We start from the raw sequence: 14,462 nt of genomic DNA, 5'->3' as shown, positions 1-14,462 counted from the left end.
TGACATCACCACAAATGCTGGGCACTAGATTTTGTTTTATTATTTTTATTTATTTATTTTAATCTTCACCTGAGGGTATTCTTTCCATTGATTCTTTTCAGATAGTGTGGGAGAGACAGAGAGAGAGAAACATTGATGTGAGAGAGAAACATGGATCTGCTGCCTCCTGCACGCCCCCTATTGGGGATCAAGCCCGCATCCTGGGCACGTGCCCTGACCGGGAATCAAACTGGGACCTCTCAGTCCATGGGATGATGCTCAACCCACTAAGCCACACCGGCCAGGCTGGGCACTAGATTTTATTTTATTTTATTTTTTTGTGGTACGTTCCTATCAGGAACCGAACCCAGGACTCTCTGGTCTGCAGGCCGACACTCAACCGCTGAGCCAAACTGGCCAGGCTGGGCACTAGGTTTTAAAAGGGAGACGTAGTGGAGGATCTGGAAACCATGTTAGATGAAGAATGATTAAGGAATAGCAGTATTTAGCCCTGGCCAGTTTGGCTCAGCTGTTAGAACGTCGGCTTGCGGTCCGGAGAGACCCGGGTTTGGTTCCCGCTAAGGGCACGTACTTCAGTTGCAGTTTGTCCCCGGCCCTGGTTGGTCGTGCGGGTGGCAGCCCCTCGATGTGTCCCTTCACGTCGATGTCTCTCTCTCTCTCTCCCTTCCTGTCTCTCCCTCCCACTCTATCTGTACAAAAAAATGGAAAAATATCCTTGGGTGAGGATTAAAAAAAAAAAAGAAATACCAGTATTTAGCCTGCAGAACTTATTTTGAGGACATGATGGCCATTCTCACATCATATCAGAGCTGATATTATCCCACCTTTTCCTGGTCTTTCAGGAAAAACCTTAGAAGGTACCTTTAGTCCTTTTTCACCCTGTGTCTAATCAGATGTAAAATGTTGTCTGTTTTGAGGTCCAGCATATTTCTTGATTTTGCCTCTTCTTTCTGTTCCCAGTTGTCCCCATACTCTCTCAGGCATTTGAAGTCATTGTCGGTAGTGGAATATGTCTCTTTTCTCTTCATCTCTGTCCTCCGTTCTGTGTTACACGCTCAGAACAGTCTTCCCCCAAGGCTGCTTCTAATTGTATCACTTGCCTATTTAAACACCTTCCATGGTTCCCATCGCTTAGTAAGAAAAGTTCTATCTCACACTAGTCCGGCCCTCCGGCCCTCCACCTTCCATCACCTCCACTCCCCTTTCACACTTCACCTCCTGGGCGGTCTTAATCATAGTCTTGGAACTCGCTCCAGGCTCTCCTAGCTCTTTGACCTTCCTGAAACTATTCCTTCATGCTATTACGAAAGAGAGAACCGATCATGTTTTAGATACCAAAATTAGAGTCAGCTGGCAAAAGAGATGGCCCTCAACCCAAGGATCTTCTCTTGAATAGTGCTGTCTAATGATGAAAGAATAGAGAGCTTCTTAATACTGGATGTGCTTGAGTAGAGGCTAGGGGCTAGCTGCTTTGGCTGCTGCAGAAGCAGGGACTGCTTATACTGCGGGCTGTAGGGCCTCCACAGAAAGACAGAGCGTGGTTCTCTGCTCCCAAGGAACTTCCATTTCCATGTAAGGCGCCACACTTACTCGGCGAACGATAGCCAAGGTGATACACACACACACCCTGATCATGTCATTCCTTTACTTATACTCTTTCAATGACTTCCTTCCATTACTCTTAGGATAAAAGTAAAAATCCTTACCATAGCCCATAAGCCCTTGCATGACCTGATGCCCACCTACCTCCCTGATCTGATCTCTTGCCAGTATCCCCTGACTTTCTTGTGATCCAGACATTTTGTACCCTCCCATGTTGCCTCTGTCTGGAGTGCTTCATCCAGCCCTCTTCCCCTGGCTCACTTTTTATCTTTTAAGTTTTGGCTTCTATGACATCTCCTCAGGGAAACCTTTGTCAACGTGTCCTTCCTGCCCCCACCCCCCGCAGTAGGTTAGGTCACCCTGTTCGTCTCTCTTTCTCAGCATTTTCTTTATAGCGGTTGTCACAGTTGTAATTAAAGACCTGTTTGTTACGCGATTGTAATTTCTAGGAACTGTTTTGATCACCGTTGTATACCCAGCGGCTCTCACAGTGGCTGGCACACGGTGGACATTCGGTAAATGTTTGAATCAGTCAGTGAATCAATATAACTTCTAGGACAAAGAAAAAAGTGGTGAAGGACGTAAAAGATGTTCAGTGTCAGGCAGTGGAGCCAATTCCAGGAGAAGGAAATAAAGGTAGGAATGAACAGGTTGTGCTCAAGAGTTCCAGCCAGGCTAGCTCACAAGACGGTCTGTGCAATGAGAGGTGGCATGCATAGGCTGGGAGTGACAGGAGGCTGGTGGTAGTCACCTTGAGAAATTTAGTTGAGCCCTTGCCAGTGTGGCTCAATGGTTAGAGTGCTGGTCTGTGCACCAAAGGGTCATGGGTTCCATTCCCAGTCAAGGGCACATACCTGGGTTGCAGGTTCCACCCCCGGCCCTGGTCGGGGTCTGTGAGAGGCAACCAATCAATGTGTCTCTCTCACATCAATGTTTCTCTCTCTTTCTCCTCCTCACTCCCTTCCACTCTCTCTAAAAATCAATGGAAAAAAATATCCTTGGGTGAGGATCAACAACCAAAATGATTAAAGTAAAATACTGTGGTTGTTGTTGAGTTATTATAGATAGTCGAACAGGGTGGCAATAGTTGAAGTTTTACGAGGGCTTTTCAAATAGGAATCTAAGCTGTACTGGAGTTGGGAGAGCCTGGGACCAGATGGCCAGTTTGGGCAATACAGCAGTGGTCCAGAGAAGAGGAGACATGCTGTGACCTAGATCAAGGCAAGAGAGGAAATGAAGAGGCAAAATCAACAGTGACGCAAGGAGATGAAAGTTAGAAATAGATGGATTGAGGAATGCAACAACACTTGAAGAAAACACTGGTTGTGCCCAGAGGGCGGGGGGGGGGGGAGGGTAGAAGGAAGGTGTCCTTTACTGGAACAGGTTTGACCTGAGGTTATCAAGTAGGGGGAGGCAGAGGGGTTAGGTCTTGAGGTAGATGTTTCTGGAGGAAGAAGGAGTGGCACGGAGGTGTTCGGACAAAGCCCTTTGAACCAGCAACTCTGTCCACCAAAGGACCACCTTTTCTGTGATCATGCAAACAAAACGTTTGAGGCTCCTCTTTGTCTTTGCCTGTTCCACAGTACAATCTTAACTGGACTTTGGCATAACCAAAAGGCTCACTAAAGTGCCCCAAACAAAAGATCACTGTGTCCTGAAAGGTAAATTCTGCCTCCACTTCCTCAGAAACAGAAAAGGCACGGGAAGCTTCAGACCAGCAGTTGATCCTGGCTTCCAGTCCTGAAGGTTACAGAATGTTGGGGTTCAAGGCCGTAGTGCCGATCGAATGTTTCCATGTGAATATAATTTGACCCTGCAGTTTCACTAATCCATGCTCTGGTAATACTCACAGAAATATATGCATATCAGTTCTTTGGCTTTTCTCTTCCTGCTCCCCCCTTCCCTCGGAGGCTGTCAATCTGTTCCCTACTTCCATGTATCTGGGTCTGTTTTGTTCGCCAGCTTATTTTATTCATTAGATTCCACAGATAAGTGAGATCATGGGATATTTATCTTTCTCTGATTGAACTTATATGCATATGTGCATAACCAACAGACAGACAACAGTATGGTGAAGATGGAGGTGGATGGGAGCGGGGTGGAGGGTGTCCACGGTGGGAAAAGGAGGGACCTCTGTAAAAAAATTAATTAATAAAAAGAAAAACATATGTAGACTATGAAAGAAATAAATATATAGTGCAGCATTGATAGTAATATTAAACAGTTGTGAACAATTTGAATGTACGTCAGTTAGGCTATAACTGAATAAATTGAACAACACAGTTAAACTGCACGGGTCCACTTATACACGGATTTTTTTTCAGTAAATCTTGTAAGTGTATTTTGTCTTCCTTATGATTTCTTTTCTTTTCTTTCTTTTTTTTTTTTGTGGTACATGCCCCTAGCGGGAACCGAACCCAGGACTCTGTGGTCCGCAGGCCAAGGCTCAACCACTGAGCCAAACTGGCCAGGGCTTCCTTATGATTTCTTAATAACTGTTTCTCTAGTTTGCCTTATTGTAAGAATCCAATACATAATACATATAACAAAATATGTGGTCATTGACTATTTATGTTGTCACTAAGGTTTCTGGTCAACAGTACGCTATTAGTTAAGTTTGGTGACAGTCAAAAGTTATATGTGGAAATCATAAGGAAGACAAAATACACTTACAAGATTTACTGAAAAAAAAAAATCCGTGTATAAGTGGACCCGTGCAGTTTAACTGTGTTGTTCAAGGGCCAACTGTACATGGAACTGAGTCTGGAAGGATACATACTAAAAATACTAACTCATTATGTCTGGGTACTGGGATGGGGAAATGATACAGGAGTGCCTAATGAAAAAAGTTAAAGATGTGTAAAAATCATGTGTTTTTTTTTTATCCTCACCCAAGGATATTTTTCTGTTTATCTTCAGATAGAGCGGGAGGGAGGAAGAGAGAGAGAGAAACATCAATGTGAGAGAGACACATCAACTGGTTGCCTCCCGAATGACCCCAACGGGGGCTGAGGACAAACCACAACCAAGGTCTGTGCCCTTGGCTGGAATCGAACCTGGGATTCTTTGGTCCACGGACCGACACTCTACCACTGAGCCACACTAGCCAGGGCTCATGTGTTACTTTTATAATTACAAAACTATAAACTCATCAGCTTTCTTTGCCTCTCGAGCACTTTCCTTTCCTGTGGAATTTGCAATTGTATTATAAATTTTTTTGAGAGACACACTGCACGCGATACTTACCTTATCTTTTCCCTGAACAAAACAAAACTCAATTTTGTAAGCCAAGAACAGCAGTTTCAGATTTTATTGGGCATAAGAATCACCATATTTAATGATTAAAAAAAAAAAAGAATCACCTTGCTGCTTGCTGAAAATGCAGACTCCTGAGCGAAAATGCAGACTCCTGAGCCTGCTGAGAAGGTTGTGAGTCAGTGTCTCGAGTGGGGTCCAGGATCTTCCCGAGGTACTCCAGGTGGTCTGTGAGAAACCCCAAGTTCTATGAATGGCGACTGTGTCCCCTCCCCCACTACTCTCTGTGATCAGCAAAGGGAAGAGGGATGTGATGACTCACCATGGACATCTTTGTGGGTCCCAAATGGCTGGGTTCATCTGAATGGGAAAAATGAATAAAACACATTTTAAGTACACCTGAGAGTTTAGTAATAAGTGTTGTTGCTTTAAAATAGCCTATTTGAAGTGAGCTGTTTGGGATAGAGTGGAAGGGGAGGAGGGACCTTGGCAAACTGTGAGGCCTTAGAATTCAGATGATTTTTTAAAATCCTCACCTGAGGCTATGTTTATTGAGAGAGAGAGAGAGAGAGAGAGAGAGAGAGAGAAATATCGGTATGAGAGAGAAACATGGATCGGTTGCCTCCCATACGCCCCGACCAGGGATCAAACCCATAACCCAGGCACGTGCTCTGACCGGAATCAAACTGGTGACCTTTGGCGAAAAGTGTCAGATTCAGATTATTTTTATGTGAAGCTTCTTTTCTCGGAAAATGCTGCCTCTGATATTAAGACTATTCTAAATAGTTTTTATGTTAGAATGAGTTTTTTTTTTCTTTGTTATAAACAATGTCTGTTAATCAGATGCCCACTGTGGGTTATTAACATCTCAATGATTAACCTTGGTAAGAAAGTAAATGGGAATACTTCTTAACTACCTTTCCAAGCCCTCAGTGAAGCTGGCAGCCATCAGTTAAATAAACCATTAGGTTTATTAGTTTGCGAACAGAAGCATCGACTTGGGCACAGTTTTCTAATTTGCTCCTCATTTACCCAACAATCATTTATTCAGAGGCTACTCTGTGCCTCGTGGACATTAGAGAACTCGACAAGTAAAAGCCAGAGACCCGATGAGCATCTGGGACTCTAAGGGGATCATCTGAATGGGAAAAAAAATGAATAAAACACAATTTAATACACTGGAAAGCTTGGTAGCATGTAAAAAACAGAAAGTGGAGTCCTTCAAGTAATAGCCTTGTTCTCTTTCTGGAGCCTATTTTAAGTGGGCCCTCTGGCCCAGCATTATCAACCTTGGATTAGGAGCTTTGAGGAAATGGTGGTTTGGTGGTTGTTTTTTTAAAGGATTTTTTAAGTAACGTAGTTACTAAGCAACTGCTGTGACCTGCTGCTAAGTTGGAGTTCAGCAGGCAAGTCAATTCCAAAGAAGGGAATATATAAACAAGTTGCGAGAGGGGAAAAATGGCTTAAGGGTAGATTGGATGTATTTTTTTCTGCGTATTTCTGCCTTTTAGTTATCTTCCCCAAGAAAGGGCTGCCTGGTCAGGAATCTCTTTGTGGCACCCAGTTCTGCTCTTATACGGGGCGTGAGAAGGAAAGCCTGAAAGGAGCCAGCTAGAGAGGGCCAGGGTGGAGGGCCAAGCCCGGGGGTGGGGCCAGTGCCCAGGCCAGCTCCTGGGCAGTCCAGGGCTTCTGTGACAGATCGGTCACCACCCTCTACCTTTAGATTGGGGCACCTTGTTGATATCGATGTGTTGCCAGGTAACCCTCAGAACAGGGACATTGTCCAGCTGCTGCCCCCCCCAACATTTAATGGGTGACTCAGTGGCTTAACTACTTCCTGTAGGATTTCAGGGACAGGATAGGTAGTGAGGACAGATCACCACAATCCCAGTGCTTGAAGAATGAGAGAGCACACGAACCTAACCAGTTGTTGGCTCCACTGGTACCAGCGGGAACAAAAAGAAACTTTGTTGAGAAGAGGTTGTTTTTGTGAGTGAGAACCAGGTTCCTCCCCTTTAGGCTTTTTAGCATTTCCCTTTATGCCCAGCTGAAGGTCAGGTTGCTTCGCTGAGGGAAGGGGGGTGTCAGGTGTTGGAACAGGTGTTTTGTTTTCTGCGGGTGCAGTCACACAGACTGCATGGGGATGCTTCTTGCCAGCCCTCCACGGTGCCCGGAAACGCTTTTGTGGAATTCTTCTTCCCTGGAAATGTGTTTGTGTTTTTTTCAAGCCGTTCCCCAACCTTCAGTCCCCAGAATAAATTTGGATTTCCTTTCATATCAGCTGGTCATAATGAGGCATGCGTGTTTTGTGCCGTTTCCACAGCCGGTGCTTAGATCCATCCGTTTAGATACATGCAGCAGCTCCAGCCCTGAAAGCTGTTGTGCACAAACACACAGTCCCCTTCAGCGTGATGGGTGGTTCCGGCGGCTGTGGTGGTGTCTGGGGGCCTCCAAGCTGGGCCCGGATTTCTGATCCCACTGACTGGATGATTGGGGGAAGGGAGGTATTAGCAGACATCTAGGTTTGTGATCTCCTTATCCGATTGTGAGGGTTGTGGGCTCTTACCTAGGTACAGGGTTCCACCATGCCCCCTCAAAAAAGGCATCTAGAAACAAAGCGGCTTCGTGCCTCGGGTCCTGTCCAGCCCCTCCACCCTGCCCTCAGGGCCATCTGTTCTCTGCAGCCCTCTTTTGGGGGAATTCTCCTTTCCCATCTGCTCTCCTTGGGCCTTCGTGCCCGCTCCAAAGATTTATGAAGGCCACCCTGGACCGTGTTTGGAGTTGTTCGTTTTTCAAGGATCTGTGAGACTTCAAGGCAGATAAAAGCCTTCCCAGTTGATGTGTTGAAATGTTACTCCTTTTTTCAGGTGTGTGCTTTCCTTCTGTTAGCGTGGGGGTTGCACAGAAGTCTGCCTTTCTGTGCTTGGAGGAGGGACTCTCCCTATCCAAGCACAGATCTCCTGGGCTGGCTCTGGCCGCTTTGAAGCCAAGTGTCCTCTGGCTCCGGGGCACTGGCAGGCGGCTCAGCGCCGCTCCTTGGCTTCATTCTTTCCCTTGTCTTCCTGACAGAGTACAGCCGCTTTGAGTCGAAGATACATGACTTGCGAGAACAGATGATGAACAGCAGCATGAGCTCTGGGTCTGGGTCCCTCCGGACGAGCGAGAAGAGGTCCTTGTATGTCAGGTGAGTCCCATTTCCGAGCTGCACTGGGGGAGCCCGCGCCAGCCCAGCCCTTGTTTACCCAGTGGGGTGTGCTCCCGGTGCTACAACCCGCTTCGTGCTGTATGCTCGGGTTGTGCCCTTTCTGGTCCGGAGTATCTCCTCCCAGTCAGGAGCTGGCTTGGCTTGTGCCTTTTTGCTCCTGAATGACTCCGTCCGGGACCATTTCAGTTTGCTGCGATGGGAAAGGGCTTTTGTGTGCTCGCTGATACTCAGTATTCAAATAGCACTTGAATGTTCCAAGTACTCTGCTTGCCCGTCTGTAATTCGAGGGGAAGGCCTGGCACCCCCCTTTCGCATGTGCATAACACCCATCAGGCTTTGTATCGGAGCATAACAACTAGCACTGTATTCTGATACAGGGTCGCTTTTAAGAGACCAAGGAACTGACAGATTGTTGCATTCTTTTTTCTTTTTTAAAGTCAAAAAGGTGTGTTCTCTCACTCCCAGCTGCACTGGTGTGCTGTATGGGTCATGGGACAAGGGACAGGATGGTGTGCATTCCCCAGGAGGGTGGGTGGATATACAGTTTTGCGCGCATTTCTGCTGAAACCGATTCCAAGGCATTGTCCAAGGCGGGGCCTCTGACCCTCGAGGCACATTATCATACTTTGTTGGGTCAAAGTACAAGCTCCTGGGAGCTGACTGCTGAGTGAACACTGTGGCCTCCTGCTTGGGTTTCTTGGCAAAACTCCAATACTTGGGGCAAATATGTTGTATGTCTTCAAGGTTAAAACCCTTTGAGAAAGGGGGTGCGATTGTCCCGCGTGAGCCGGGTGCCTCCCTCCCTGGGGGTTTCATGCTTATGTGTCTGGTTGTAGCAAACTCTTGGGTTGAACATACATAATTTTTTTTGGTTAATCCTAACCTGAGGATATTTTTTCATTGATTTTTAGAGATGGAGATAGGGAGGGAGGGAGGGAGGTATAGGAAGGAGAGAGAGAGAGACAGACATCGATGTGAGAGAGACACATCAGTTGGTTGCCTCCCACATGTGCCCCAACTGGGGCTGGGTGTCGAACCTGCAACAGGTACATGCCCTTGACCAGGAATTGAACCCATGACCCTTTGGTGTGCCTGCTGACGCTCCAACCACTGAGCCGCACTGGCCAGGGCATCAGTGGATCTTTTGCTCGTGGCCTCTGATACTGGCTGAGGGTTAGGAGGGGAGGTTGCATATGCTCATTGCCGGGTAACCTGTCAACTGCCCTGTCCTTGGACAGCAAGGCTAATCGCAGCTCCTCTCAGGGTGCTTGATTTTTGTCCTTCACTTGATCGCCCGTCCCTGACCCTACTGCCAGGAGTGGGGCCGAGGGGGCCCAGCTTCGCCTGAAGCCCACTAACCCCTTCATGGTTCTTTCCGAAAAGAAGCCTCAACCCCACTCTCGGTGTTTGGGGAGCAGCTTCTTTCGCAGGTGCCGAGCTCACCTCCCGCTGCGAACGGAGGCTGCAGTGATCTGCGCAGTGTCCTGACGCTGGGGCACTGATGGGGAGAATCAGCAGTGCGCTGTGGCCCCTGCTTATGGGTCCTACTTAGGCGACTTGATCAGGAGCTTTGCGTCTCGCAGATGTGGCACTAGAGTGCATGGGAAGCTACTCTTTAGGCAAGAGTTTCTTCGGCCACCTCTGTTTTCTGATTTCCGCTTTCCGCCTATCCCGTGCTACAGCTCGCCCTGCCTGGGCAGGGGCCGCGGGGCGTTAGCTCCCCAGCTGCAAGACCTGGAACCCCCTTCTCTGGCCCTGGCCAGGAAAGGTCTGGGCAGGAGGGCGGAGATGTACCCTGGTTCTAGTGAAGCAGTTTCTCCAATTTACATAATCTGCCCTAACCCTGATCTTGATAACATCTGTATCCTCTGAGCAAAGTAAACATGGTTGCGAAGAGTGAACATGTGTGATCACTAGACTGAATTTAAAAATAATGTTTCCTGGCTGAAGCCGTGACCTGAGGTCCTTCTCTGAGCTAACCCCTCTGCCAGAGCCGGGCTTGCTCCGTTTCCTTTCGTGCCCATTGGCCTTGCCCTCTGTGCATGGTTCTCTTTCTTCCACATGGAAACATATTCAACTGTCATCTGTTCTGAAAATGAAAAGAAAAGAAAAAAATTCCCTTAATACCGGTAGGCCCATAAAACACCGTCTTGTGTCTCTTTTCCTGCCCCCCACATTCACCCATCTCGGTGCTAGGAAATGCCACTTCCTTAAGAGGTTACATATTGAGTGAAATTGCGGTGCTTCAAGATGAAGCTGGAGGACAGTGTGTTTCATTGCGATGAATCGCCAGGGCGAACTGACCAGGCAGCGTGTCCCCAAAGACAGGAAGGAGCATGGGAGGCTTATTTGAAGAACCCTGTCTTAACATGCAGGTTGGGAAAGGTCAGAGTCACCTGTGCTTTACTTTTTAAAAAAATATGTTCTTATTGATTTTTTTAGAGAGAGGGAGAAACATTGATGAGTGAGAAACATGGATCAGTCGCCTCCTGCACGCCCCCTACTGGGGGGATTGAGCCCGCAACCTGGGCATGTGCTCTGACTGGGAATCAACTGGGACTTCTCAGTCCATGGGACCACGCCCAAGCCACTGAGCCACACCAGACGGACTGTGCTTGAGTCTTTTTTTTTTTTATCTTCACCCAAGGACATTTTTGCATTCATCTTCAGATAGAGCAGGAGGGAGAGAGTGGAGAAAAGAGAGAGAGAAACATCGATGTGAGAGAGACACATCGACTGGCTGCCACTCACATGACCCCAGCCACAGCTGGGGACAAACTGCAATCGAGTTACATGCCCTTAGTGGGAACCAAACCCAGGACTCCCTGGTCTGCAGGCCGATGCTCTAACTGCTGAGTCAAACCGGCCAGGGCTGTGCTTGAGTCTTTTTAGTAGGAAGGGAAGCGCCCAGGTCTGCCAGGGAACCATGGTGACCTCTTTTTTGTTGTTAATCCTCACCCAAGGATATTTTTTCCATTGAGTTTTAGAAAGAGTGGAATGGAGGAAGGGAGAGAGAGAAAAACATCAGTGTGAAAAAGACATATTGATTGATTGCCTGCTGCACATGCCCCAACCTGGGTCAGAGATTGAACCAGCAACCCAGGTACATGCCTTTGACTGGGAATCGAACCCATGTCCCTTTGGTATGCAGGCTAATGCTCTAACCACGGAGCCACGTACATACGTCAGGGCATGGTGACCTCTTAGCCGTCAAATTCAGTGAGGGTTCACGGATCCTCTGCCATTGGTCTGACTCCTTCACCGCATTTGTTTCCCTGGGTTACCTGCTTTTTCTGTAAAGGTTCTCTTCCTGCCTCACTGACCTCTCCTCAGTCCCTTCATTAGCTCCGCCCCCTGAATGGCAGTATCATTTATTTTCACAACTTCAACTCGTCATTGTGTAAACGACGCCCCAGATCTCTTTACCGAACTGCATGGCAGCTGCTCGCAGGACATGGGCGTGGAGCTGCCCTGCCCGTGCAGGGCGTTCAGATCGGACCCCCCCACCCCCTCCTCCTCCTCACCTTCCTTAGCTGAGTTAATTGCATCAGCCTATCACATGGAAAAGGGATTAGATCTATCCTGTCACCCAAGGCAGAGCGCAGCTCAACAAGAGGAAGAAATTGCTAATGATGAAAGCTGTCTGTAAGTGGAGTGGCCTGCTTCCGGAGATAGTCAATTTGATCTTTTGTCCCTGGAGGTGTTACGCAGAGGCTGGGCAGCCATTTGCCGGGATGTCGCAGAGGACGCTGAAAGTAAAGTGACAATCTAGACGTGATCTGCTCAGAAGCTTTTAATAGTTCCCCAGTGTTTTCTGGATAAAGCCGAACAACCTTTAGGGGAAACCTACTAAGCAGCAGGACCTTTGTTATTCTCTGGAAATTGCTCTTCAGATCCTTTTCATGACGTTACAAAGTAGACATTATCATTCGCGTTTGGCAGGTGAGAAAACGGAGACTCCAGGTAGACAGCCAAGTAGTTCCCAGACTGGGACTGGTTGTTCAGACTGCAGAGGGTGGTTCTCCTAGCATTTCCCCAACTTGCTGATGAGGGGTCGGCTGTCATGCTAGTGAAAATACAGATTCCCAGGCTCCTCTTCTGTCGATTGGCTGCACCAGGCTGGGGAAATGTATGTTTGTAACAAGCAATCAGGACAGCCAGGAATGACTACTTGTGTGTCACCAGAGACACTGGTTTGTTTCACTTGAACTACTGAGCGTGACACTTTCTTTAGCCCCTACTGCGTGGGAAGGGGTAAAGCCCAGGGCAGCTTGCTGTCTACACAGAAGACACCGAGCTGTATGTAGTTAGAGGGAAGGGGCCCTTTGCAGGTGGGGTTTCACCTCCTTTTTGCTGCTGTTTCAAGCCCTTCTGAGATGTTCCTCCCGCTTTCCCTTCCCCCGAGTTTCTCTCTTTCTCTGGTGCGCATGGGGTTGCCAAGCTGTTTTGAAGCAAATAACACCCTCTTACAGCTGCACTGATGCTCTAGCAGGTGAAGGCCTAGGGAGCTGCAGCTGTATGCACCACAGGGGGGACAAGATTTGGGGAGCAGGGAGCAGGAGGAAGAAGGGAAAACAACAGTGTTTGCAAATGAAACTTGGTTTCAAAGTCACTAGTGGCTTTGAAAGGCCTTCCCCACCCTTCACCATACTGGGGTCACCCCTTTTTTTAAAAATATGTTTTTATTGATTTCAGAGAGAGAGAGAGAGAGAGAAACACCGATCAGCTGCCTCCTGCATGTACCCCACTGGGGATCGAGCCTGCAACCCAGGTATATGCCCTGACCTGGAATCGAACCGGCAACCTCTCGGTGCACGGAGTGATATTCAACCACTGAGCCATACCCACCAGGGCTAGGAGCAGCTCTTAAATGGCATAGGCAGGATGAGCAGAGCCCCTCTTTCTGCCCAGTGTAGGGCCTTTGCCGTGCTGGCTAACTGACCTTGTACGCTGGAGAAGTCCACAGGAATGTGCCCCTCTTTTCCTCTTGCTCAGCCTCGGGGTGACGAGTTGTTTAACTCAGGCCATTCGGATGTGAAGTTCGTACAAAGACACGGGGTAGGTTAGATTTCCAGGGACTTCCAGGTTCTGTACTCGTGTTTAACGTATCTGTAGAAGGAATGAACGAAAGACCTTGTACGCCAAAGGTGCCAAGAGGCCCGATGGTCCATTTGTACAAGTAGCTTTTGCAAGTGTTCTGGCTGGCCTGCCTGCATTCACAGCCACAGGCCAGCATCAGGCATTTGGGGAATCCTGGCGTCCCGGCTGGCCATCTGCCATCCCCGTCTTCTTCCCACTCTAGGAAGGAAATCATGTTGGGGCATTTGTACTCTCGAGTGAAGAAACCATGTCAAAAAACATTGGCTTGATCATCAAAGGCAGCCGGAGAACACTGCTTCTTGTCAACAGGCAGGCATGAGTTGTGCCACCACCCTGCGCCTAGCCCAGGGCTGTGCTTGGGGCAGCCCGCCTCGCTGTTAGTCATTGAGCTTCCGTAGTGGATTAAGGTGCCACCGAGGTAACACTGGCAGGCTTCACTTTCTGATAGGTTTTGGGGGTGATGTTGACATGCATCTGAAAAAGCTACAACAATCCGTGTAGTGTTCAGGTCTTCCAGAGGGCGGGGCAAAATTTCCAGTATCATCGATTCTGGAACTGCCTGTTGCTAGGTCATGTACGCCCAAAGCTGGCCCTGGACATGTGTTCAGCCTCCCCTCGGCTGATGCAACGGGTGTGTGAACCTCAAATGGCCACACATTGGGGGGGGGGGGCATTTGGTCCTTGAATGCCCCTCTAACTTCAGAATTGCCCTCCGAGGCCTGAGATTTTGAGATACACTAAGGAGAACAGTGCCCTTCCATGCTGGCCTGGTCCCCTTCCTCAGGGGGTGCCAGGGAGGTGTGGCATGCTCGAACCTTTTTGCTGGATGTTCAGAAGCTGTTGGAAATTTTGCCTTTCACACTGAGGTCAGGGGTTGATGAGTGTTGCTCTGTGTCTTGGGTAGCTCAGGTTGCTTTAACAGAACACCAGACTGGGTGACTTGAACAACAGACAGTTAAATTTCTCACCGTTCTGGGGGCTGTGTCAGGTGAGGGCCCCACCTCCTGGCTTGTAGATGGACACTTTCTTGCTGTCTTCCTGTGGCCTTTGTGTGTGAAGAATTGGGGGGGAGGTGGAGGGAGAGGGAGAGAAAGAAAGACAGAGAGATTATTCTCTCTGTTCTCATAAGGACACTAATCTTATGATGAGGGCCCCCTCCCTCATGACCTCATATAAACCTAATCACCTCCCAAAGGCGCCACCTGCTGATCCTGTCATAGTAGGGTTTGGGGCCCTAGCATGTGAATTTAGGGGGAACACAAACATTCAGCCCAGAACACCGACCAAAGGAAGAAAACAA

At 48.3% G+C, this 14,462-nt stretch overlaps 1 protein-coding gene across 7 annotated transcripts in view; it reads left to right on the top strand.

Moving 5' to 3' along the window:
* The window catches only part of DLG3 (discs large MAGUK scaffold protein 3), a 51,057-nt gene that overhangs the window by 21,797 nt on the left and 14,798 nt on the right, over positions 1-14,462 (top strand). For all 7 annotated transcript variants that reach the window (XM_036271099.1, XM_036271096.1, XM_036271098.1 and 4 more), the window contains one exon: positions 7,927-8,041. In XM_036271099.1, the coding sequence (XP_036126992.1) occupies positions 7,927-8,041 (115 nt within the window). The remainder of the gene's footprint in view (positions 1-7,926; positions 8,042-14,462) is intronic.

Source organism: Molossus molossus, unplaced genomic scaffold, assembly GCF_014108415.1.
Source record: "Molossus molossus isolate mMolMol1 unplaced genomic scaffold, mMolMol1.p scaffold_m16_p_2, whole genome shotgun sequence".
NCBI lineage: Eukaryota > Metazoa > Chordata > Mammalia > Chiroptera > Molossidae > Molossus > Molossus molossus.
This window is presented reverse-complemented; position numbering and strand designations above follow the sequence as displayed.